This window comes from Heliangelus exortis, chromosome 1 (genome assembly GCF_036169615.1).
Source record: "Heliangelus exortis chromosome 1, bHelExo1.hap1, whole genome shotgun sequence".
Taxonomy (NCBI): Eukaryota; Metazoa; Chordata; class Aves; order Apodiformes; family Trochilidae; genus Heliangelus; species Heliangelus exortis.
The window spans coordinates 142,725,922-142,751,010 of record NC_092422.1 but is presented as its reverse complement, the minus strand read 5'-3'; the positions used below and the strand labels follow the sequence as shown (position 1 = coordinate 142,751,010).

General features: G+C 46.3%; 1 protein-coding gene across 3 annotated transcripts in view; it reads right to left on the bottom strand.

The window, feature by feature from the left end:
- ABTB3 (ankyrin repeat and BTB domain containing 3) overlaps positions 1-23,243 on the bottom strand; it is a 178,601-nt gene extending 155,358 nt beyond the window's left edge. For 2 of the 3 annotated variants that reach the window (XM_071729122.1, XM_071729141.1), the window contains exon 1: positions 21,982-23,243. In XM_071729122.1, the coding sequence (XP_071585223.1) occupies positions 21,982-22,963 (982 nt within the window). In that variant the 5' untranslated portion in view covers positions 22,964-23,243. The remainder of the gene's footprint in view (positions 1-21,981) is intronic. The other variant, XM_071729133.1, reaches the window with a different exon arrangement.
- Between the last annotated feature and the right edge of the window lie 1,846 nt (positions 23,244-25,089).

The following is a 25,089-nucleotide window of genomic DNA, read 5'->3' as shown; positions in this document are numbered from 1 at the left end:
AACAGACCAAGTGCAATCAGACAGACTGATGGATGATGGGGTCAGGTGTGAAGACTGATTCAGACAAACACAAAACCAAATTCATATCATTGACTGTCTCCACTGGAGACCAGCATTACCACTGGGAACACACCTGAAGATTTTCAGTCATTTACACAACTCATAGATCCACACGTTCTGTTACTGTGCTTAAATAACCCAGATGTATCAGAAATGTGGGTAAATTAGCCAGCTGGAAACTGAGAACATACACACACACACACACACACACACACACACACACACACATTTTCACAGTATTATAATGCAAAATTTTGTCTATTTACAATATTGGTAGAAGATTAAAAAGGTCCTATAGCACCTAGAACTTCTACACAGAACCAGTAGATCTCTAAATGCTATCATGTGAAGAACACTGATACAGGGTGTTTTGGTTGTTTGTTTGTTTAAAAAAACAACCAAACAACTTGAAACCCAGAATACTCAAATTTTGTGATCAAACCTCCTCTTGCAGCTGGGAAAGAAAACTCATGTCACTGTGATGAGTGCTGAGGAGGTTCACCAGAAGATGGAGAACCATCAAGACAGAGGAAGACTGAAACCATACAACGAGCCTGCAGGCCTGGGAGATCTGCACACTCAGGAAGGATAAAACCTTTATTTTGTGTCAAAAGATGCAGATTTGTGGCGGGGAGAGCGGTGTAATTGGGGAGATGACACCGAGAGGATCAACAGCTTTAGGAGGCACAGGGGCCTTTGAGTAAATTCATTTATAGTTCAGGGAAAGAAGAGGAAGTGGAGACAATTTACTCATAATTGAAAAATAACAATATATAGCAGCAAGTGGACGGAATAGATGAAAAATAACAAGAGATTAAAAATCACAAGCAGATTGAAAGATTTCTACAGGCTACAGTAAACCTTAGGTGCAGCTGCCAGGGTGTAGGGTTCCTGTCTCTTATTCAAAGAGCTCCTCCACTGGCACCACACCTCAAAAACTGCTTTTTATTTGACATTATCTGCCCTGCCTGTGCAGGTACTTTGGATAAACCATCCCTAATAATAAGCAACAGCTCCTCACAACATCACAAGCTGTCCACTTCAGAGACCTCCCCATCATGCCCAACTTGTTCCTCTGCCAGTTCCTACCTGTATTCAGTACAGGTAGCAGGGGACTTGACCTCCACACCACTGTGCTCTTGCTTTGAAGGCAGGCACAGACTGCAGGTCCAACACCTGATGCTTGCCACAGTTTCTGCACAACCCACTCAATAGCTCCAGAAAGCTATGGGGCACTGAAACACCAGGCCAGGCCTGTTGCAGCAGCTGTAGATCAAAAAGCCCACAACATGGTCATTTCTGTTTCTTGGAGGAGTAACTACTAGTGTCTGTTGTGTGCTCTATGTTTCTAAAGGCAGCTTACCTTGTTGAGACAGGAACAGGAAAACAAGTTCATTCAGGCTCACTCATTCTTTACGGAGTTCACGGCCCCTGTGAAAATACCTTTTTTTTCCCCTCTCTCACTGCTAAGACATGACAGGCGTTGTCAGAATGAAGGCTGAGGGGATGGATTTTCAGGATATCTACCCTTAACTTGACTTCTTGGGAAGTCCTCAGCCTTGCAGAAAGGCTGTTTCCAACTGCTGTATCACCAACTTGATGGACAAGCCTGGTGTCAGGTGGCTTAGCCAGGGACTATCAAAAGATGGTTTGCTTCCCCTGTGTCTCTTTTTAGCTGCCTTTCTATACTTTCACTACTGGTGAAGTTCCTGGGACTCCTGCTTCTCCCAAGAGCAAAGATCAAATGTCCTTCCCAGAAAGTCTGGTAATATGGGCTCAGAGATGATATCATCAAGAGATACATGCCCCATGCCCTAAAGAAATCACTGCACAATGGTGTGAAAACCTCAGTATTTCAGAGGCAATGAGCCCTGGCACCAGGCGTCCTACTGGCAATGTCACCAAACAAGCCAAAGGCTGAGGGCACCCCCTCCCCATCAGCCTGGATGTCATCTTTGCTTTTTTCCAGGGTTCTGGTCAACACAAGTTCTTGTAGGCCTCAGGACTGGGAAAGCAGAGCAATAAAAAGAAGGGAAATTATTTAGAAATATGGTTTATAACAATTTTGGGCCCATAACAGCATGTATCTTTCAGTGACAGTACATGGAATTTCCCCGAGACGGTCACTGTGCATTTTCATGACATTTTCTTACATTCCCCTTAACATCACTGAATGGTGCAATGATGTCCTGGTGCATACTTGGGGCATAACAGGTATTCAGCACCCAGAATTAGGTAGGAGACAAAACCACTCACCCTAGACTGCTTGCATCTTCTCCACTGGTGCTGCAGTGTAGATTTGTTCCATCACCTAACTTCCTAAGCTAGTCAGATGTCTAAGCTAGTCCAGCTTCCTAAGCTAGACACATTAAAAGTTTACATCTAACCCATATGACCTGCTCAGTAGATCAAATTTACCTAAGTAAGTTTGTTGCCCTGGTTAGGAAAAAGCTTCTGAAGAAGGAGAAAGAAGAGGTGTTCAGACAAAACTGAAGCAACACAGCCATCAGAAGCCAAACTGTACAAGATAAAAGCTGCAAAATGCTACGGGCAGATTTCATGTCACCCCAAAATGGCAGAACTGCCACCACCAAAAAAGCCAACTATATTCAGCAGCACTGATAGGAACTCGGAAATTAAAACGCCAGACTTGGTTTGCTGGCCCATATGGCTGAGGAAATTATCTCCACTCATTTCACCTCTCTGTTGACTGCAAAAAAATATATGTTTGGAAAGAAGGATGGAAAAACACTGCTCAGAAAGAGCAACAGTTTTTCACAACCTCTTAAAACATTTAAGTATATATTATGTCAAAAGGATATAAAACAGTATAATCATAGGCCACGCCATATGCCATCTCACAATATGCAATCATCACCATGCAGAACCTGTATGGGGGAGATCAATTGCCCAGCAGAGCATCAGGGACATCAGAACCTTTTGGGGCACTGCAGCGCAGCAACGACACTCTGCTGCAGTGATTTCGGAGAACTTCAGAGGTTTTAGGGAAAAAAAAACCCACAACATGTGACTAAATGCTTCCTTTCCCATTGCTGTTTGCACATCATTAAAGGGACAACTCCATTTTTAAAGTACTTTACAGGTCACCTTCGAGCCTTCACTATATTTGCTTTCTGTTTCCCAACCATCCTTTAATTCTTTACAGGACTGTACTGCTCATCCTGGTGTTCCCAACTTCCCCTTGCAAAAGGTTATAATTCACAAAGTTATATATAAATATATATATATATATATATATATATACACACACACCCCACAGCTAGGCTTGTAGGTATTTTGCATCTTTCCCAGGGAAGTCTGAAACTTTGGGGCAATAGCAGGAGGGGGGAAATGGCTGCTCAGCTCTAATTGGAAGTAAACACCAGCTTCTGGCAGATGCTTACCCTATGGACAATATCTGGGGAGCACCAGAGACCACCAACAGCACAATGACTCCTAATTAGGAACAAAAGGGAAGCTTAAATGTATGGAATGGGGCTGCCCATATCCATGCCCAGTAATTAGTAACATGCTGCACCACGCGTGGTATGTGACACGGGTGCTCCAGCAACCTCCCATGCAGTGAAAAAGGCTCAAGGTCAGACCTCCCAACCCACCCCACAGTTTTAGTTTTAAAAATTTCTTTGAAGGATGCATCGCAGTGACGATGGAGGAACATCCAAGCTGGATGGTGTCTCTAAGGCAAAAAAACCCAAAACAAATTAGCCCCACGACTTCCTGCAGCCCGTGGATTTTAGCTGGGATCTCATGATCCTAATTTAGAAGTAAAGCAGAAACCTTGCCAGGAAGCCACTCCCTGGGAGAGCCTGAAGCTGCCTTGGACATCGTTAGGAAGGTGTCTAGCACTAATGCAGGCAAAGGACTGTATCACATCATGCCTTGAAGGAATGACAGCAGAAGGGACACTGCTACAGGTGTGCCAGGAGAGACAGCTGCCACCATCACTTCCAGTCAAATGCACTGCAGCTCCTGTTACTGTCAAGCAGTGAAGAGCAGTTTTCTATGTCCCCTTCACCCACTGCTATCTCTGACACAGCTTTCACCTTCACTGTTCAGACACTGAAGAAACAGGGTGCTGGGAAGATAATTCACTCAGAAATGCCTGGTCTTTTTAAGTACTCACCCTTCTTATTTTTCTGCAGCATATGCATGGGTAAGAATAGGCAACTGCCCTTGATAGTTACTGAAGCTCTCAAACTGAACAGATTTGTTGCAACCTTCCTGAGCAAAGCCCATCCTTCCCTCCAGATACTGCTGAAAGGAGTGGGAGGAGAGATGTGCAACAGATACGCTGTGGTTTCTGACTGTGCTGTTCTAGGGATATTGCATTAGGCAGGGGCGGAAGGGTTTTCCCCTTCCCCTCCTCTTGAGCTGTGTCTCAGTCTCAAAATGAACCTAGCCATGAGTTTACTGATGAAGAGGAGGAGTGAACGTGGCAGTGGGAAGCACCTAATACCATATCACCCACTACAACTGCAGCAGCAGAGACTTTTAGTTGGCCCATCACCTAACAAAAAACATGGGACTATTGGATGAGAGATACAGATGCTACTTGAGGAGGAGCCAGGCAGGGAAGGAAATTTTAATTCCCATGGAGCTCAGCCAGTGCAGGGTGACAGAAGAGGTGGGCTGGAAGGAGGCTCCAGAGCTCAGTCCATGCATGAATGCAGTGAGTGTTTTTATCAGAGGAACATTGCGCACTACTTCCCACTTCTCTATTTTCAAAACAAACCCAACAGCCATCTGTGATTACTAAAGAAGAGATTGCAGGCACACCACTGAAAGACTGCAAGGACAGAACTGCTCTGGATTCATGGTGCAGACCCACTGCCTACTGAGGACTGCACTTGCCAAAAACATGACTGTTCACATTGAAGCTGTGCCAGTCCACACCCCACCAGGTGAGGGAGCAGCACCGTGCTCCTCAGGTACCAAACACCTTGCAAACCACTGAGGCAGATGTTGAGCCAGGTTTTCAAATGTGAGCAACATGCTATCAGGAGCCAAGTCCACACAATAAATAAATGTGTGCTTTATGTTGAGGCTTATCAACAGCTGGCTTCAATAAAGATGTGATATATGACATTTTGAGAGGGTCCTGAGCTGAAGAGGTATGGCAGCTGCTCACTACAGTGCTCCCAAGCAACCAAAACTGAAATTAAGTTTGCGTGGTCAACCAGATCTATTTCCACAGTGTTTGTGGCTAGATGCATTTTCCCTTCCACATGTATGCATAAATCCAGCTGCCTGGGTTTGCAGTAGCCAGCAATCAATCAAATACAAACATGGACATTTAAATCTCAGACAAATGCAACACAAACAGACATATGCTCATACTAGCATGCATGCCTTCCAGCAACTTAATATTGTAGGGAAATATTTTAAGGGAAAATTCTTTTTTGTTTGGTTAGGGTTTTTTGCTTAGGGAATAGGTATTGATACTGACACTCAAATGGTATCTTTTTGGGAGAGCAATGTTATTAGCCTCCTTTCTACGTCTTTTTTTTTCTGGACAGATGTCTTGTCCAGCAGTGTTATACTGCTTCAGAGATTCAGCACACTGGATGTTGCCCCTTCTCTTCTTGCACATGTTCCCACAGCACATCAATTGCTACTATCCTGCAGGGATCCGCCTTGCTTTGCTGCTTTCCTTAAATCTTACTTCCTCTCAAGGAATTATTCAAGTATGTGCAGAATAGCAGATGATGCATAAACCTCCCATCAGTTTCCAGCCAGTTTAGACGTTCACTTTGCACAAGTAAGAAAACATATTTGGCTCTTTATTATTCTTATTTAAAGGCCTACAGAACAACATAAATCCCTACTTCCTTTTCTGGAGAAGCCAACAGCACTCGTTAAGCCTTCTGGTTCCCTCTGCTGCCATAAAAATGTGCGGGGTTTCTGAATGCAATCAGCTGCTGTGCTGCAGTCTTGGAAAAAATTCCAAGTTCACGTACCTCCTGACGGAGCCCCCTCTGGGATCGTGCCAGCCTCCTCAGAACCAGTGCTGGCACTGAAGGTCACCTCTGAGCAGCAAGGCTTCCAGAGACCCTCTGCTCCAGCTCGGGGTCTTTCAAAATGACCGTGCTTCAGAAGTGACTGTCTACACAATGCATGGGACTGAAAGGCACAGGGTGTTTGTGCAAGGAAGATCAAGGAACCCAAGCATTGAAGCTTTTGCTTTCTACCAGGCTTCCAAGATACTGTCCTTGAAGACATTAAAGCTGGGCGTCCTGCTAACAAAGACAGAAAGCCAGACACTACCCAGGGCATCTCATTACAGGTCCATGAGCCTCCCCAGACAGACTCACAGGTAGGAAAAAAATGGGAAGACAGAAACCCCAACTACCCAGAAGCTCTGCGTGGTTTCCACCTGGCAGAGCCCAGGGCAGGAGCAGGGCACTGAGCCAGGCTGGGCATGCCAGGAGACGTGGCATTTCCATATGTGAAGGCAGTATCCACCCCTGCTTTACATCCCTTCCAGCTTCCCAGGAGTCAGGGAAAAGAGCTCTCAGAGTCAGGCAGCTAATGCTACCTTCAAATGAGAGACATCAAATTGACCCAGGTCAGAAGAAGCTACAGCTGCACCTCCCCACAGGTGCAGGAACAGTGAGGTGACAGCAAACCTCAGCATCCCCAGACTAAAATCCATGCACAAAGTACAAGGTCTGTTTTGTGCATGCTCAAGGGAGGTATTGCTTCCCAACACAACATTTACACATGTAAAGCAGAGGCAAATTGTCGACTAGCTGACAGCTTACCCAGATCCCCGAGGCAGCAAGGCTGCCTGAAATGACTCCTTGTTGGAAAATAAGTTGTGTTCACCAGGAGAAGGCATCAGGCAATCTATGGACATGGGCTGTGGCATATTTGCTGGATCTGGATAGCATCCCTTAAGCTGCCCTCACAAATGGGTGGCATGCCAAAGCCATGACATACTACATGCTAATGTCTCCACCAGTCATTCATTTTGAGTTATTTCAAGCATCTGTGCTGTAAGGACAGCTTTCATCAACAGTGGTGCTTCAAACAAAGGGTGGTAACACTGAAAGTTGTCTAAGGAGGGAAGTGCTATATGAAAGTTCAAATATAAGAGATGTTTTTCTCCAACAAGCACACGCCAGGAATAGAAACCACAGTCAACCACAGTGATTAACAAAAGGATGTATGCATCTTTCTACACCAACTCTCAATAATTTGAGAAGATACCACGTCACAGATGCATTTGATGCATTGCTTTTTTGTTGTCTGTTGTGAGTTTCTGCTTTTATTTTGGTTTGTTTTTTAAAAACAACACAGCTATATTGACTTCAATGGAAGTTTTCCATTCTGCAATCACTAGATCTCTCTGATAATATATTCGACCTAAATGGAACTGAAGTTGCTTTGTCTCACAATAAAAATAAGCAGAAGGAAAATCATTGCAGCATGTCCTCATCAGATATTTGGAAGCAGAAATTTAGGAAAGGTTTACAGCAAGACTTGAGGGCATGAAACTAAATGCTATTTTCATTACCAGCTGATGAGTTTTAAGTTTGGACCTGCAGCCCAGAATCTATGGACTGGGTAAGAGAAAAAACGAACCAGCATTTCCACATGTCTCTGTAATTTGAAACCAACGAGACATATCTCAGGGTATAAATCACACAGCTCTATAAATAAAATAAATTATGATTTTGTACTCTCTGGAAGAAAGCTGACACGGAATTCATGTAGCAAATGGAAGAAAAAATAAGCCTGGCTTGGGGCCCAAGCTCCCCTTTGCTCCTGGGGAGGAAAATCCACCACCACCATTAGTTGGCTATGCCCTAGGGGGTTATGGCTATAGGTTGTCTACCATACACTAAATGTCTGTCTGTACATAACATCTTCAGGTAATGAGGCAAATGTTTATTAACAGGAAGGGGAACCAGCAAAATTTCAGTTAACTTCCATGAAAGGGGGAGCCCCTGTTCTCATGCAATTAAATGGTGAACCTTCCCAGTAAGTCCCAGTCTCAAGTTGACATCACACAGATATCTGTGACTGCTTCTCTGTGCTACATAAAAAGTGTCCCACTTTTCACATGCACACTGTCACTTCTATGAACTGAAGTATGAACTCTCCCTCTGGAACAGCCTTTTCAAAACAAAGGTGCTACATACCTGTGAAAAAGCAAGTAACCTGCTACCAGAAAATATTTGGGTTTGTAATAAAAAAGTTATCCTCTGCAGTAAATAGATGAAATAAATAGTTCTGAAAGTGTGTAGTTATGAAAGGACTAAATGTATCCCTTTTTGGTTCTGTTATGAAAAATTCAAGAAAATACAATGGAAGAAATCTTCTAACAGACAACTGTCACTTAAAATCCTTTCAGAAACATCCTTCTCAGCTTCAAAGTGGGAGGCAAAGATGCATTATGAAACACTTTAAGAAATGCAATCCCTCCTATGCTTTACCTCCCCCTCTCAATAATACATAGCAAAGAAAGCAGGACACATCTTGGAGCCCACCAATAAAAAAGCAGTGAGAGCTTTGCCTGCCAAAGACATCCCTAGGGGATGCCTATAAACCACCATGTTGGACTTTGAGCTGCAGTTCCTGTCTCCGTCTTTCTGTGACATGAGCATGACTGTTGAGTTTACCAGAAAGATGAATGAGCACATGAAGACCATTTCTCAAAATCCTTGCAAAATGGGAAGCTGCATTTCTTACCTAGTTTCTAGGAAAATGATATTTACATGGCTGCATGTGCCTGCCCATTCCTCCACAGGCCCCAGCTACCTTCCAGCTCATGGGTAGATTTCAACTAACTCTGACCAAGGGCTCAGGCACAAGGGACAGCAACTGACATTTGTGCTTCTGCAAGTGTTTTGGAAGTAAAAGATCTAGGAAAGACTATAGCATTTTCCCCCATGGTGGGGAAGGCTGGTTGCAAGCTAAACCTTTGCTGAGCACTGGAAAAGTAACACAAGAGTGTGCTGAATGTGAAACAGAAAGATAGAAAAAGCTTTTACCATCCAACACAAACACAAAGCCCTCCCCACATCCCTCCACCCCTGGGATTTGGCCACAATAATAAATAAAGTAAACAACACCTGAATAAAGTATGGACTCTGCTCACTGACTCAAAGCCCATCCCCAGGGCCTCCTTCCTCTGCCATGCTTGGGTACCACACAAGGGGCTAACATGAGCCACCTGCCCTTCTCAAGGAAATCAAACCCTTCCCAGACAGTACTGTGCTCAGGCTATCACCATCAGCCTCCCAAACAATTCCAGTGGTGTTAGAAGGATAATAAACCTCCACCAAGCCCTTGGTTTTGTTACTGACAGACCCACAAAGACTTGGGGGCAAAGCCTGGAAGTCCACAGCCCTTCCATGGTACTTTTCCCCCCAGTCAGTCCCCAGTTACCAGAGAAGCACAAAGCACAGGCTGGTGAAAGCAGAGCACAGGCCTCTTGAATGCTGCTAGAAGATGAACGGAGAAACCCCCTCCCATAATTTTCAATTAATGAGCCTCATTTTTATTTTTCTGAGGCTCATCCCAAGGGAATAGGGTAAGGCTACTGGTCTCCTTGCAGGGAAGAGGTTAAGCTCAAATGCTCTAAATCCACTTTTAACAGAAACTGTTTACAGCACATAATTCCAAGAAAACCACAATTAATTGTGCTACAGTATCAGTAAACACACTGGTTGCACCATTAGAGCCCATTATTTTCCCTCCAAGACATTATGTTACTACATTATTGATGCGACAGCCCAGTATAATGAAACTGTGCTTTGCATCCTTCTTCCTGCTGGACACAAAGTTCATGGCATCATGGCAGTGATGCCAAATTTAGTTAGGGTTGGTTGTTTTGGGTTTTTTTATCTGGTTGCTTCTTTTCCCCAGTAGGTCAAAAATTCCAGTGAACAAGCTAAAAAACAGCTGTGCAAGAAGTTAATCACCTGTCCTTAATCAAATGCAAATGACTGGCTTTCTATTTGATCCAAGTCAAAACTGGAGCTATTTCTAAATACTCTGCTTTGACAGTGAATATTTTTACCTCGACTGGACAGACTATTTTCAGAAAGGCATTCAAGAGAGATTAAGCCAGAACACAGTAAATTAGTGAGCCACTTACGCAAATACTGAAGTTCTTTGAAGTTAAGGGGGGGGAGGTCAAAAAAAGCAGCTGAATCTAGGCAGTTGCCACTCCTAACACAGAGAGCACTTGCGAAAGCCCGGGAAGGAAGATTTACCCATGTCAAAACCACAGAAGAAAATGTAGAGAAGTTACCACAAAATGAGCTCAGAACAGCAGATCATTCAGTCCTGAGGCTCTTACTCATTCATGGAGCTACTGAAACAAATAAAGTTTATTCATGTGAACAATACTGCAGGAAGGAACCTGTGTTTGCAGAGCATCAAGTCAGCAGCGAATGATTCTGCAGCACAGAGGAAGGTCAGGAACTCCTGCCACGTCTTGTGCAATGCCTGGGAAGGCTGTCCAAGAGACAGATGGGCTAAAACATGAAACAATACTTCCTCTGCATTTATTAATATAAGACATAGTATTAATATAATCCTTAGAAACATTCTCCTTCATGTGCATAACCCGAACAAATTGCTACTTAGTCACTCCCTGCAGTATCCAGCTCCACAAACCTCCAGTAATTTGCAGAAAGGAGAGGGCTCTTTAGAGCTATCTTAAATTTACTTTCTTTCAGTTTCATTTAATCTTCTTGCATCTTGGAGCTCTGCAAAAAAATTAAGCAGCTGATCAGTTCCTGCTTTGCCACTCACTCTCCTGCACAGTGCAATCACAGTTTCTCCCAGGTGACCTCTTTCTGGACCAAATAATGCCACTCCGGTGCACTGAAATATTCCCCCTGCGTCCCCCAACTTTTATTATCTTTTCTGATGTTTGCCCTATTCTTACTCTTTCTGGAAATTAGGCTACTGAAAGTGAACTAATTACTCCAGGCTCAGAGGATGTTTTATGGGGGTGCTGAATTGTTCTAATTTTTCTTTATGCCATGGCCAACACTCGTGTTTGTTAAAATGGTCACAACTATTTCATGGTGTCAGTGTAATACTAGCAGCACTGAGGACCTTCACAAGATCAGAACCTGTCCCAGTGGTGCCCTTCCCTTGAATGCCATCCTTACCCCCAAAAAAGATGTTTTTTTTCCCCAGCTCAGACCCTACCAGACCACAGAAAGGTGTGAATCCCAAACCTAAAAATCCCAGTGTGCCCATAACACCTTCTCGCTCCAGCCAGGGATGTCTCAGCAGCAGTATGCAACACGGATTGCACAAGCTGCCCATGGGCCCTGCAGCTCCTTTTGACAGTACAGGTTTAACTCTGCTCAGCAACAAGCTTTGTAGCCAGTTTTGCAGTTTGGGTGTGTTTGCACGGTTTGCATGAGAAGCAGCTATTAAGCAGTCAGCAGCGTTCCAGGTAAACTCCCAGGGAGTCCCAAAGCATAGCCCCAGGTTGGGCAAATCAGAGCTACCTCATCTCAAGGTGACAAAGGTGGTGATAGAGGTGGCAGGGTTCCTTATAAAAGAAAACCCTGCCAGAGCTGTGCCTCCTCGCTCTGAAAGAAAGAGAAGTCACCTGTGAGAGTGGCCAACACCTGAGCATCCAAGGCCAGCCTAAAACCTTAGAAAACTCTTTGTGACTCATTGGCTCCTGCCTCACACCAACGCAGTCTGTAATTAAAGTTGTCTCGATAGAACCTCACCAGCCCCGATAAGACGGTGTTTCCCCACCCATCCGATAACTGCTGAGTCTCTCTGCAACCTCAAGCTCCACCTCCAGCCCTCCTCTCCCCCTGTGACACAGCTGGTCAGGGGGCAGGAGGCAGAGCCAGCAGAGATCAATATCCCCATCTGCTTTGGTGGTTTGATGGCTCTCATCACCCTGGTGTCCTTATAAAAAATCTTGGTTTAGAAGCTTCAGCCACCACAGTTTAAGTGCTGATGTAGGTCAGACAGACAGCATCACTGACTTAGCTACCTTGGTTCCCAGCTTCTGGCTGCAAGAACATTGCTACTTAAGTTCAGCATCTACTGCATTAGATAGATGTTTATCTTATTCCTACATATAAATCTGCAAAATACTTGACATTACTCCTGCTTGTTTTACCATACATGCTCTCTAAGATGGAAGGTAAGGCATTATACGCATTCACACAGGTGGGAATTTTTAATGAAAAATAACCTGCTCATTTCTGCTGTCTGGCCCTGCATTTCACTCAGCTTGCAAAATGTTTTTCACTATCCAAAACCATTTGATGGACAAGGCAATGTTTTTGTGAGCACAGTGGTATAATGAAGAACTAGTTAATAGGTATGGCACAACAGCAAAGCAACAGCAGGTCCTAACTATGGAGTGGTGGCTTGTTTGGGGTCAGGGGTTTTTTCCATGTCCCAGGAATTGCGTATTTTGAAAACCCTTCTACTTACTGAGAGTATGCCAGATAATTAAACTGAAGCTCTTATTTTTAAAACCTAATTTACTTTTGAAAACATACACTGCTGGACTATTTTTAGGGTTTTTCTTATGTGGGCCAGTGGAAATAGGCTAGTTATAGTTAACACAAGGGTTTACAGACTGCACTGAGCAGTGTTCACTTTGCTGTCTTTAAGCTGAACACTGTGAATCAGTAAAAAAAATTCCATTCAAATTTTAAATAAGTATCTGCAGTGAGGTACTGATATTCATTGTCAGTTAGTTAGCAAAACTAAATCTGGGCCTACAGCTTTGACTCAAGAGTTTCTTTAATTCGTTAACAAGCCTCGTTCTGGTGCCTGAGTGGTTCTCCTTATCACAGAAACCAGGTAAGGACAACAGGATTTGGTTTAGCAATACCTTTGGAAGACAAAGTGTATCACACAAAAAATGTATGCCAGAGAAGTGAAATAGCACCATAGCACAACAATATTTTTTTTTTAATTACTGAGTTTTCTGACCCCCAAAACAATCTACCAATCCAGACTTACAGTGAATGATTCAGTGAAACTATTATCTGTGTTATGCTGGCATGTGAAAGAATGTCCCTGTATAATCAAACCAAAACAAAACTAGAAACCCCACCCTCTTCTTATCATCCTCAACCAAAAGCATCTCAGCGAGTACCAAAAATGACTCCAGCCTCTGCCATCTCTTTCCTTTCTGTTTGCAGCAATTCCTACCAAAGGGCTGGGAATCCAGCGTAAGTTCCTGTTGCATCTGGCCCACCTTGATGGTGGCAGTTTGCCTTCTACCAGCCATATCCTCTGCTTTGAGGTGATGGAGAAGCAAAGATGCTTCACCCCCAGGGGCAAAGGGCCTGCAGCCTGAGGAATGGATACAGCCCACAGCCTCGCAAACTCTGTTTCCAAACCCCTGCTGGATAACATCCCAGAGAGGGGTTTGCAAGGCTTCCTCAGCCCTCCGCAAGGAAAAGCCAACCTTTCCCAACTTTAGCTCCTCATTCACAGCCAAACACAATATATAAGCAAAAGCACTACAGACCAGCCGTGTTTATTCAGGACTATCATGGGGCCAGAAAAACTGCAAAACACTGCAGGATGCAAAGTTTCTTCCAATTATTTGACCTCCCTGAAAACGCAAATACATTCACCATACCTCTGCTACAACCCCAGCCCTGTTCACTTCCCCCACATGGGAGCAATATTTCAAAGTAGTGCAATTTAAAAGCAGGCTGGTCTTATTAATTTTAAAGCCTCAGACCCTCACAGGTCCAGGTGCTACTCCACAGCACTAAAGGACAGAGATCCAGTCCTTGAACAAGCCTCTTTAAACTTCTCGGGGGTTCACCTGCTCACTCACAAGCCTATCCTGAGACCTTTACAGCCACACAAAGCCCCTGAGCTGTTCTCATGGGTGAGATCTATCCATGTAAGGGCTCTGGGAGCAGGCTGTGAACTTGCTGACCCAAAGGTATTACCTGTCCCTCCCAGCTCAGCTGCAACGCCTCCATGGGCTTCTATCTCCTGGCAAGCATCCTGCCTCCCACGCATCCTTCAGCACCGATCCCCTCCCTGCACTTTCACTTTCAGCCACCTGCCAGCTCCAGGAAAAAAGAGCTTAAACTTGTCTTCTCTGCTGCCATATACTTCACAAACAGTACCTACAATATCCACATCCATGACTGCCTTAAGCACAAGAGTGGGACGAGCCCAGCCCCAAAGTGTCACTCTAGCGAAGTGCCCACCAAGGAACCAAGTGTGATGCTCACCGATGACAGCCAAGCCATGCACCACCACACACATTTTAACTAGGTCTGTGTGAGAGACATCAGGACCAGAATCTGGCCCAAAATTTTTGTACAAGATACTATTCAACACAGTGCTTTTAAATGGCCTTGAACCAACTGGGGTGAACAAGTCCTGCCTCCTTTACCTGCCTTTGCCAGCTTGGTTCAGCAGGGGCAATCACCTGTCCTGAAGCCTGCTGGAACAAGTGGTCTAATTTTCTTTCTGTTATTAAAATCCAGTACACTTAAACTCTAAAGCAAGGCAAAGCTTTTTTCTTCTACTTGCCAGAAGAAACTGCAAGTGTCCCAAGCACCTTCTTGGCGCCCCAAGCTGGTCCATGTATTTACTTCAGGATGCCAACAGCCCTTTTACAGGACCATACTATAAAACCTCCTGGGTTGTTTCCAGGAACAACTACACCAAAAAATGGTATTTTTACTATGAACCAAGCACAGAAATCAAACAAGAGAACAAAATACCTTCAAGATGACAGGCATCACTTGAACAGAGCCCAAGAAAACGGTCACACCCCATAAGCCGTGCTGTGTGCCTTCTTCCTCACCCATAAACTGCCTGGTGAGGGAGTGTGATGATTCAAAAGCATCAGTTCAGTAGGAGGTTAAATTAATTAAAAGAAATGAGACAAGCCTCTGCAGCCTCAGTAAGACACAGGTAAGTGCCTGTGCCCCATCCGTGCTGCTCAACTGATCCACACCAAGGATGGCTTCTTGAGCTGCTCCCAGAAACATATTCCTCACTCCTGCCATCAAAATGAGACTACAGTTGCCTTTTCACTGACTCACTTCACCTGATCAGTGGCCTCTTCTCTTCTGTTTTTACAGAAGATTTAGCTTTATGGAAAGCAAGAGGAGTGAGTGACCACCACATTATATCTCCTCAGAGCCTACAACAGCAGGACTGCTTTATTACCTTCTGGGAAAACAGGAAGCTTACACCTTGGCAGACAGATGTGCTCACGCTGAGCCCACCGAGAGAAATTCTTTGTCATAGGAAATCCCTGAAACCAAGGACAGATCGAGAGCCACTTTTGAGACTTGGCTGAGTCTTCTATAATGTCTGCGTTTTTTCCAGGCTGCTCAATGCTCTGGCAAAGTATCTACAGGTTAAGCTGACTGTGCAATCTCTGGGGTAATTTTAATGCCATCATTATGTCTTTTAAAACCTTTAAAATACTTATCAGGTGCATAACAACTGTAATTACAGATATACAAAGAGATGGTACGGTAAATTGCTTTTGGTGAGGAAGAGAAAGAAAAGAGCAATGGAAATGAAAAAGACCCTACTTTTCCTTACACCCTTCTGAAACCTCCTACACTTGGGGCAAAGGAGAACACTCAGCAGACAGAGCCAGGGGCAGGAGCAGTGGGATGGAGGGACAAGCAGGACAGCATCACTGCAAGGGCTAGACATGATGGCCCAGCCTGGAAGACCAAAAGAAGCACCAGCAAAGTCTGAAGGGAGACAGGCAAAGTGAGGAGGCACCCATGCACACTGTGAAGATCATGCAGGAGATTTTGGAGGCAACAGCATTGAAAAAAATCAGCTCAAAATGCCAAGCAACCACTAGCTTCACTTCTCAGCAGTTAATGCTAACACCTGGTGTTAAAAGGAGGTAACAGGAGCAGCCTTCAGGACTCCAAGCATCTGTCTTGGTCTCTGTGAGGGCAAAGAGAGCCAAACCTGCTCAGGGACACAAACAGTGGCAGCACTACTGCTCATGATCCCTGCAGGAAGAGAGCATCCTGCTGATGAACAAACCCCAACCATCCCCTCCTGGTGCTTTCTGAACAGTCTCCACTGGGCCAGCAACAGACCTATTTTTGGGTGGAAGTTGCTAGTTTCAGCAAGCTGTCTGAAAGGAGGCCCCCGCTCTTTTTGCACTACACATTGGCCACAGGAATATTACTCTGGGCAGAGGATTTAATTCCCAGCACCCATACACTCCAGGAAGCAGCTCTTCTCCCCTGGTGTCATCTAATCAAGTGCTTCTTTTTCTTTTCACACCTTCACTGGGGGCAAGGTGGGGAGAGGAAGATGCTAAAGCTTTCCTCTAGCTTCTGAGACAGGAGAATCACGTCCCTGACCAGGACAAGGGTGAAAAGGCTCAGGCTTTTCAAGTTCCTAGCTGTTGCACCCCTGGGTAATTTACCCTGGCACAACACAGAAAATACCTGATGGATAACTGGCAGATTGGTTTGATATGCACTGCACAAAGACAAACACACAAAATCATGGTGTCTTTTCACTCAAAATAACTTTGGGCAGTGACAGAAGAGAGAGTATTTGCAGTAGCATTTGGGAAAGGTGAAAAGTTGTTGCCAGTGCTCACCTTCCCCTTGTGTCACCTGCTCACAGGAAGGCTGAAAGATGAGGTAAAGCCTATCACCATTCAGCAAAAAAGTCCAGGAACCCAACATCCTGCTAAAAAGTATGCTGTTGTTCCCCTAACACACCCCTTGTATATACAGTCATTTTTCCCAATCATAAATCTAAAGCCTCATTTACATCAGAAACTAAGTCATAAGCCTGAAGCCCTTCCCAGACATGGCTATAACTATTATTAAGGTACTTTCCAATATGATAAAGGGAATATACATACTGACACACATCATCTTTTATTATTATGGGTGTTTCTGATGTAACCATTTCTGGGATTTTTTTATTTTTTTTTTACCTTATACTCATAACTGAAGCAAATTATAAGAATAAAAGTGTCCAGGGGCAAACAAACCTTCAGCAGCCAGTCAAACAGAAATACCAGACTGGATCTCTACTTCCCAGTCCCACCATTGCTCCTTCTCAGCCCTCACAAGGCAGTGGAATTCTGCAATGAGCACACATGTTGAGTGTCTGTCTGTCTGTCTTTCCTTCTCCTGCCCACACTGGGTGTTAGAGCAATGCACCTTCCTCCAGGAAAGGAACATAGTTTTCCCAGTGCCATCCCAATTCCCAACAGTCTCGATGGCCACAAGTCACCACGAGGCACAACCTTCAGCCTTGTAGCCATGGGACTCTACCTCCCATCCAGAAAGGGTACAAATGGATACAAAACTTCTTTAGAGGGGCTGTGGAAGTTTGCTGAGGAGGTTGTCAGGTAAGAAAATCAAAGAAAAACACACACAATCATATACACATAATAAAATACACATAAAATACACATTCTGATATCAACCTCTGGGCAAGTGCCCAGAAGCTGATGGCAAAAACATAATAGCCAAGACCCCGAAGTATAAAATACAGGAGCACACAAGAAGTTTCAAACTGTATTCCAATTCAGTTTTTTTTTACTAAAGAACAATAAGATTGAAACATAATGAGGAGGAAAAAAAAAGGTTCTTGAAACTGCAGTAAAGAAGTGCCAAGGAAAGAGGTATGAAATTCCATTTTGTGCCCAAATATTCCTCTATCATCCCAGCTCAAGTTCTAGATTGATTCATAAGGGCCCCTAAAGCCACAATAGGATCTTGAATGGTTTAATTACAACGGAAAGCAGAGAAGAAATAGATAGCAGTATGCTCACCAGTAAAGGAAGGGAATGGTCTCTATATACACACACGTTTATATACATATGTTTCAGAACTTTAAAGCATTAAATTCTTTGGTTAAGCTGATGCTAATAGATTTGTATTGTGCATTTACTTGGAGTCCCTCTACTTTTTCTGGATTAGAAGAGTCTGAGGTTAAACCAAGGTTAGCTGACACGTCAGCCAAGCCTGATCTAATCCTGGGTTTATTCTTAGTTATTGTGTCTCCCTCTCTAAATAATATCAAGAATAGGAAAAAAACACAGGGATGCAGTTGTGTTCCAAATAACTAGTTTTAGTAGCTGCACACAAACAAACCAGGCCAAGTTGTGCACTCTGGCTGCCCAAGAAACCTTCTCCCCATGATCCCTGGCTCCCTGGCTGTGTCTCTCCGGGCCTCTGCCCTTCCCACCATGAGTCCTGCAACACAAAACAAAGAGATCCCCAAGGCAAAAACAGAAACAACACATTTTCTAAACTCTGTATTAATCCAAGCATTGTCTAATACCATCCTTCCATCTGGTGTAAGAGGACCTTTATAACACACTGTAGGTGACTTTGAGCTACTTGGACCTAGCATCCAAGCACCCACTGTGAAAATGAAATATAAGGACTTACTCCTAAGATTTGCACTGGATCCAAGACCTGAGGAAACTTCCCAGTAATCTCAAAGCATCTCTCAGCTCTGCCTTAAAAGTAAGGGTTTGATGAGCAATAAAGAAACTAAAATAATATAACACAAACCACAAAGGTGCCAGATTTAACTGCCTTTCATTCAGTACACAATATTTTGCTCCCACTATTTCAAGGGAAATAACACTCTGTGCGACTGTTATAGTATGTAAAATGTGTACAGTGCTGTTCAGATGGAGCTTCTAATTGAAACATTTGAGTGCCGATGAAATCCCAGACGTAAAGTTTTTAATTTTCATTCAACCATGACATTAAAATTCTGGTTGTGCAAAGGGGAGGGGGGAAGGCGGGGGAGGGAAATAATTACTACCTCAGAGTGCTTTTTTAAGTCTATTCTTCCTGATACAGCAACTGGGGTAAGCTCAGCCAAGATGCCAGCAGCTGCTGGCGTACTCCGGTGGCTTGTTCCTGACACCACTGCCTGCTTCTCCTTTGTCATCCTTAACTCCCATATCACACAAGAGGTTGTCAAAAGGCTTATGAAGGAGATGTGGCCTGCAATGCATGATGATGGGCCACCACTTCCATCCATATGCCTTCAGCCCCACAGGAGGAGTGAGCAGGCAGCTGTTGGGAGAGCAGGGCTCCTGTTGAGGCAGCTGTCTGAGCTCAGGCCAGACATACCCGAGACAAGCCTAGCAGGCTGAAGCACCCACCACAAAGACTGTCTCAAGCATCTTCTTTGTCTGAAGGTGAATGACCATCATTTATAGGAAGGATAAGGTTATCTTGCAGTACTGATCTTATTCAGTAGCTTCCAAGATGAATGGGTATGATACCAGGCTAAAAAACCTCAGCTGAAACCACTAAACACTGCACAGCTGACAGGGATGCCCTGAAAGGCTGGTTTGTGTTTTGCAGATCCTCAGATCATCTTTCACAAAACCCATGTTCCCAAGCTATATTAGAGCAATTTCAGACTACATCACGCACAAACTCATGTTGCTTATGTACTTCTATCCCATGATCTTCACGAGTTGCCTGTTTCATTTTCCAGATGGAATTTATACTGTTGAATCCAGCCCGGAAAATTTTTAAAGGTTTGACATTTACCTGCCATAAAAACTGCCTGCAAAAAAGGTACTGCTAGGAGGTTTGGTTTTGCACTGCTTTCTTTTCACTGCTTCACACAAAATCATACTGGCCATGGTACTCTTTAGAAAGGATGCAGCCACTGCTTCTCATCCACATCTGATGGATTAAATCCACCAATTTCAGTGCCTGTGTAGCCACATGCCACCCAGCTGGGAATGGCACCATGGTTTATCAAATCTACAGACTACAAGACCCATCTCTCCTTCCAGAGCAATGCTGAGAGATGCAAGACGTCTGCTACCTATTAAGTTGCTTTATCACAGCTTTTCAAGTACCAAGTACAAAGGATGAACTTGTGGCTACACCACTATACAGAGATGTAGCTTCCAGCAGTTCTAGCATCCTACCACAGATTGACCAAATAGTTTCAAGTAGATCAAATAATTGCTCGCATCAGATTTCCTCACCTTGTAGGTGCCTGAGAAGGAAACATTTGGAACCAACCATAGATCGCTCAGACATCAAAATGGTGAGGACTATACAAACAGATGTGTATCTCACTGGTGAATAAGCAGGCTGATGTGTTTAATGGTTTATGATGGCTGTTTTAGTTGCCATTAAAGTATTTAAGAGCATGAAACACAACCTTGGATTAAATCTAAATAAATGTCAACAGCAACAGAAAATGGCTTATCACAAGAAGGCTTGACTCCTGTTTGCACCTGCAACTTCAAATGTATATAACAGGATGCTAAACTAGGTATTATAAGATGTTACAGAAGAAAAAAAAATACATTATTCATTTGCATATAAATCATAATGCACACAGGGAGAGAGGCAAAACAAAATGGACAACTTGCTTGGGTCTGATTCGAACGCCTTAGAAAAATTCCATTTGCTCGAGTCAGGACTGAACTATCATCAAGGTTTGTGCCAGGTAAAGCTACAACAAAATGGAGATGAAAAATCTGAATCCTGTCCCCGGAAAGGGAGACAAATGAGAGTCAGAATGAAGTTCATTTAAATCCACCAATCTGATACAGAGCGAGTTAAGAGAGAGCTGCAAAACAAAATGAAAGGCTCAGTAGGAGCCTGCACAGCCAGTGCTGCAATGTCAGAAACGCAACACAGTGCCATCTGAAACCTACAGGCACAGTAAAAGGACTCGAAAAAATAAAACCATTGGTGGCACTCTTGGAGAAGGCAGGCCTGCTCTGCTTCGCAAACAGACCTAAAATATAGCGTGAGGGTCCTGCAACACATGCCCCCAGGAGCAGATGCATTTCGAGGGGAGGCTCAGTGGAGACTCTGGGGAAGGCATCCAGCGTTGGAATAAAACTGCCAGAGGAATATAACGGAGCTGCACTGGGGAGGGGGGATTTGCCCCTTTCTTTTGCTTCTGCTTAGCATCCTCCTTTTATGGGAGTGAAGGTGTCTTAATACAATGGTTAATTAGCTGTAATACATCGTTTATAGCTATAAAAACTTAACAGGGCTTATCTGTAGACCTGATCTAGACTTCCAGTTATCCTTGTTCTCCCAGTTCCCTTTTTTTCCCCCCTCAATATTTGCATCTCAGCTTGACAGGTATTTTATATTTAAGTTTCATAAAAGCGTTTGCATGTGCCTGTGCACGTTTAGGAGAAGGCAGGAGAAAACCACCCGGCTTCCCTGAGACACGGCTCGTTCCATTTTTCCCTTCCCTGACAAACAGAGGGAGCTGAAATAAGAAACGTCAACTTTGGGATCCTGCTCTACCCAACGCTGATAACTCGTTTAAAATATGAGACTCTTCGTTTAAAAAAAGAAAAAAAAAAATTCCCAGGAAGTTGATGCATCACCGTGTTGCATCTGTGTCAAGCGCTGGGTAAACAAGCAGCGACATGAATGAAATCTGTCCAGAAAGACTGCATTTCAGCGCCAACCACGCAATCTCTGGCCAAACCGCTGCATATGTAACAAAGTTTGATCTCGCTTGCGAGCGCTCAGCTGCGCTTCTGCCATTTCCTGTGGAAAACTGAAGCTCTGAACCATGCCTGTCACCCAAGCCCTCGACGACACCCCTTCCCCTAAAGACACAAACACACACACACACACTCCTTTCCCCCCCCCCCCACCCGCAGGCAGGCAGGCAGTCCCGGCAGAGCCGAGAGAGGATGCTTTGCAGCTCCCACCCCGCGCTGAAGGGGCCACGCACCGCCGGGAAGGGACAAACCGGCCGCGCTCCCCCCCGCCCCGGGCCATCCCGGCCCTCCTGCAGCCTCTCACATCCCCAGTGCCTTGGCCCGCCCCACGCCTTAACGGGGAGGGAGGGAAGGAGGGAGGAAGGGGGGTGTCCCGCCCCGGAGCAACAGGTGGTCGGCGGCGCCCGGTCCCGCCCCACCGCCGCACTCACCGCTGGCGTTCTTGCCGCAGATGAGGTGCTGGTAGGGCTGCAGCAAACCCCAGAGCTCGGGGTCGTTGTTGACCGTCTGCTCCAGCGCTTCCAGGGTGAAGCGGGGCGCCTCGCCGCCCTCCTTCTCTTTCTCGGCCGGGGTGGAGGTGGCGCCGGCGGCACCGGCGGCGGCTGGGGGTCGGCCGGGCGGTGGGAGCGGGGCGGCGGGGCCGGCCAGTACCCGGGCGTGGATGTCGCGGAAGAGGCACTCGGTGCCGGCCGTGAGGTAGATGGCGGCGTGCTCGTGGATGCGCAGGGCCACGCGGCTGTCCACCATCCAGCGGTAGAACTTGCCCACGGAGAAGGCCAGCCCGCACCGCGCCGACTTGCCGCGGCTGAAGCGGTCGCCGCCGCTGCTGCTCATGTTGTAGAGGGAGAGGGCGCCCAGGGCAGCAGCCGTGCAGCGGGCCGCCAGCGTCCAGCCCAGGACGATCTCCATGGCGCTCCGCACCTCGTGTTTGGTGCACTTGGCGAAGCGGAGGCTGAGCCGCTGCGCTTCTCGGGCGATGCGCACCAGCGCCCGGCTCACCAGCGTCGAGAGCCGCGCCGCCGCATCCCGGTTCCCGGGGCTGGCGGCGCCCGGCGCCCGCGGCTCCCGACGCGGCGGCAGCGGCGGCGGCAGCAGCAGCGCCTCCACCTCCTCCAGGCTCCAGGGGACCTCCTCAAGGTCGGGCAGGAGCCGGGAGCACTGCTGCCCCGCGCAGTCCAGCACCTCGGAGTCTTCCGCTAGGACGGTGTTGACGGTGTCGAAGCTGTTGTGCCGACTGTGCATGGAGTCAGTTAGGTGCGGCCAGCAGCTTCCTCCATAGGGGTACGCGGGGTGCGAATCCGAGCAGCACAGCGACAAGTTGGAGGAGCGCACCGAGTCCGCCGCGCCACCATACCCGGAGTCCAGCGTCAGGTCTTCCAGCGTCCTCACCGCCGTCTTACCTCTGCGGGCCATCTCTGCACTTCATGCTGCACCCGCGGGACCCGGGCGGGGAGCGGCTCACAGGAATAGGGTAGGGAGAACAGAGAGGGAGCACGGCGAGACCCGGTGGCCGTTCGCCTCGCCGGCCACAGCCTGCTGCCGTCCCGCTCCGCCAGCGAAGCGGTGCTGCTAGTGCTGCTGCTGCTGCTGCTGCTGCTGGTGCCGCCGCTGCCCGCGCCCTACAGCTGCCCACGGCCCCGCTCTGGCTCCTGCACTGCGCCGCGCCGCCGGTCCGACACAGCACCGCAGCGCCGCGCCGGCCGGGCGGCGCGGAAGGGGGGGAGAGGGGGCGGGAATATGCAAAACAACTCCGGCTCGCAACCAATGGGACTGTGCGGGGGCGGAGACATGCAAAGCAACCTTAGCTCTCGACCAATGGGGTGGCGCGGAGGGAGGGGACATGCAAAACACCGCACCCGGAGGCCAATGGGGCGGCGCCTTGCGGAACCTCCTATCGCCTCCGCGGGGCGCGGAGCCGCGCAGGCAGGGGCGGCCGGATGCGCGGTACCGGTACTGGTCCACTCGGCTGCTGCTCTTCTGCCTCTACACCGTTGTCTCCGGCGAGTCCTGGTGCCGTCTGTGACGGGCTCGCTCCGCGCCCGCATCCTACGCGCAGGCAGGACCCCGCCGTCTCGTCCCCAAGACAAATTGAAGTGTCGGCCCAGCAGCACAGCTCGGGGAGGGGGACCGGCCACCTGTGTCCCCACACACAGCCTCCTCTGTCCCTCCCGGCTGGAAAGGGCAAGGTGTGAGGCGGCTCTCTTAAAACTGCCACCTCCTTTCTGATTCAGGCACATAATCAGAAGTCCTGCTGTATCCCTCGCTGGTTCTTCACACCAGCAGTTGCCTGATGTTGCTGTAAACAAATAAATGAGAGGCAGCAGCGGCACACACAAACACACACACACACACACACACACACACACACACACACACACACAAGCAGCGTGAGACAGTCAAGATGTTTTGAAACCGAGCAGAAACTGCCACGTAAGAATTCCAGACATCACTCGAGTCAGGAAGACCAATTTTCAAATAATTAAAGCAAGTGCAACAAAGCCCTTCGACGTTCTTGAAACTAACCCCCTAAGAACCACGAAGACTTTGGAAAGTAAGATTTGTATTTGGCTTAGGGTGTATTTCCTATGCACATTCAGATTTCTTGTGCAATATATGGACAATTTATCCCCAACTCATGTATTTTAATCTTACATTTCCAGGCTTTAGTGTTTTTAGGAGCTGCCTGGCTAATATCCCAGGCAACTGACTGAGAATGTATACGCTTGTGCACTCTGGTTTTGAAGAAATGCTGTATCCTTTTAAGTGTAAAATACCAGCGAAATTCTATCCCTTTAAGGATAAAAGCCTAACAAACACATTTCTCTGTCGTGCCAACAGAGGCAGCCAAAATTCTTGAGCGGACAAAGCGTGTAAGAGATTTCCCTGTCCAAGTGAGCAAAGCCTGGCAATCCTTCAACATAAACTTCCTACAGGAAAGGCACAAATGCAACTACAGGTAGATTCATATGTAAAACAGGTTAGGAAAAGCTATGACACTACTGAAAACACCTTCCGAATGATGTCAAGTGCTATCAGAAACTGTTTTCTCAGCATAGCCTTGGTCCTTCCTCAAGACACACTGTGCACAAGAGGTTTCCAAAGAAATCCTGAATGCAGCCATGCCCGGACAAAAAAATAGCAGAGTTGAGGATGGGAGCAACCTGAACCAGAGGTACTGTCAGACAAGTAAGAAGTTGAGGTCCACACTGCCAGCAGCGTCTTATCTTGAGGGGGGAGATCATAAAAAATGAAAGCATGACTTCAAAGTAAAATCCTATGGACTTTGTGGAGATCCAGCTGTACGCCTTGCAGTAGAGCCCTCTGGTGTCTTCAGTACTTCAGTGCAATGTCCGTTCAAAATTCAAATTTCTCTTTAGTAGAAGGCAGGCGCCACCAAGGCCAACCCCCTCCAAATATATTTATTAACAAACTCCATTCACTTGGCTCTGTCCCCCTGCTTTCAGAGTGTCACAACTGCTCACGCTAAGTCCACATTATAGCAGGTCACACTCAGGGAAAGTCCAAGTTTGGGAAGTTTT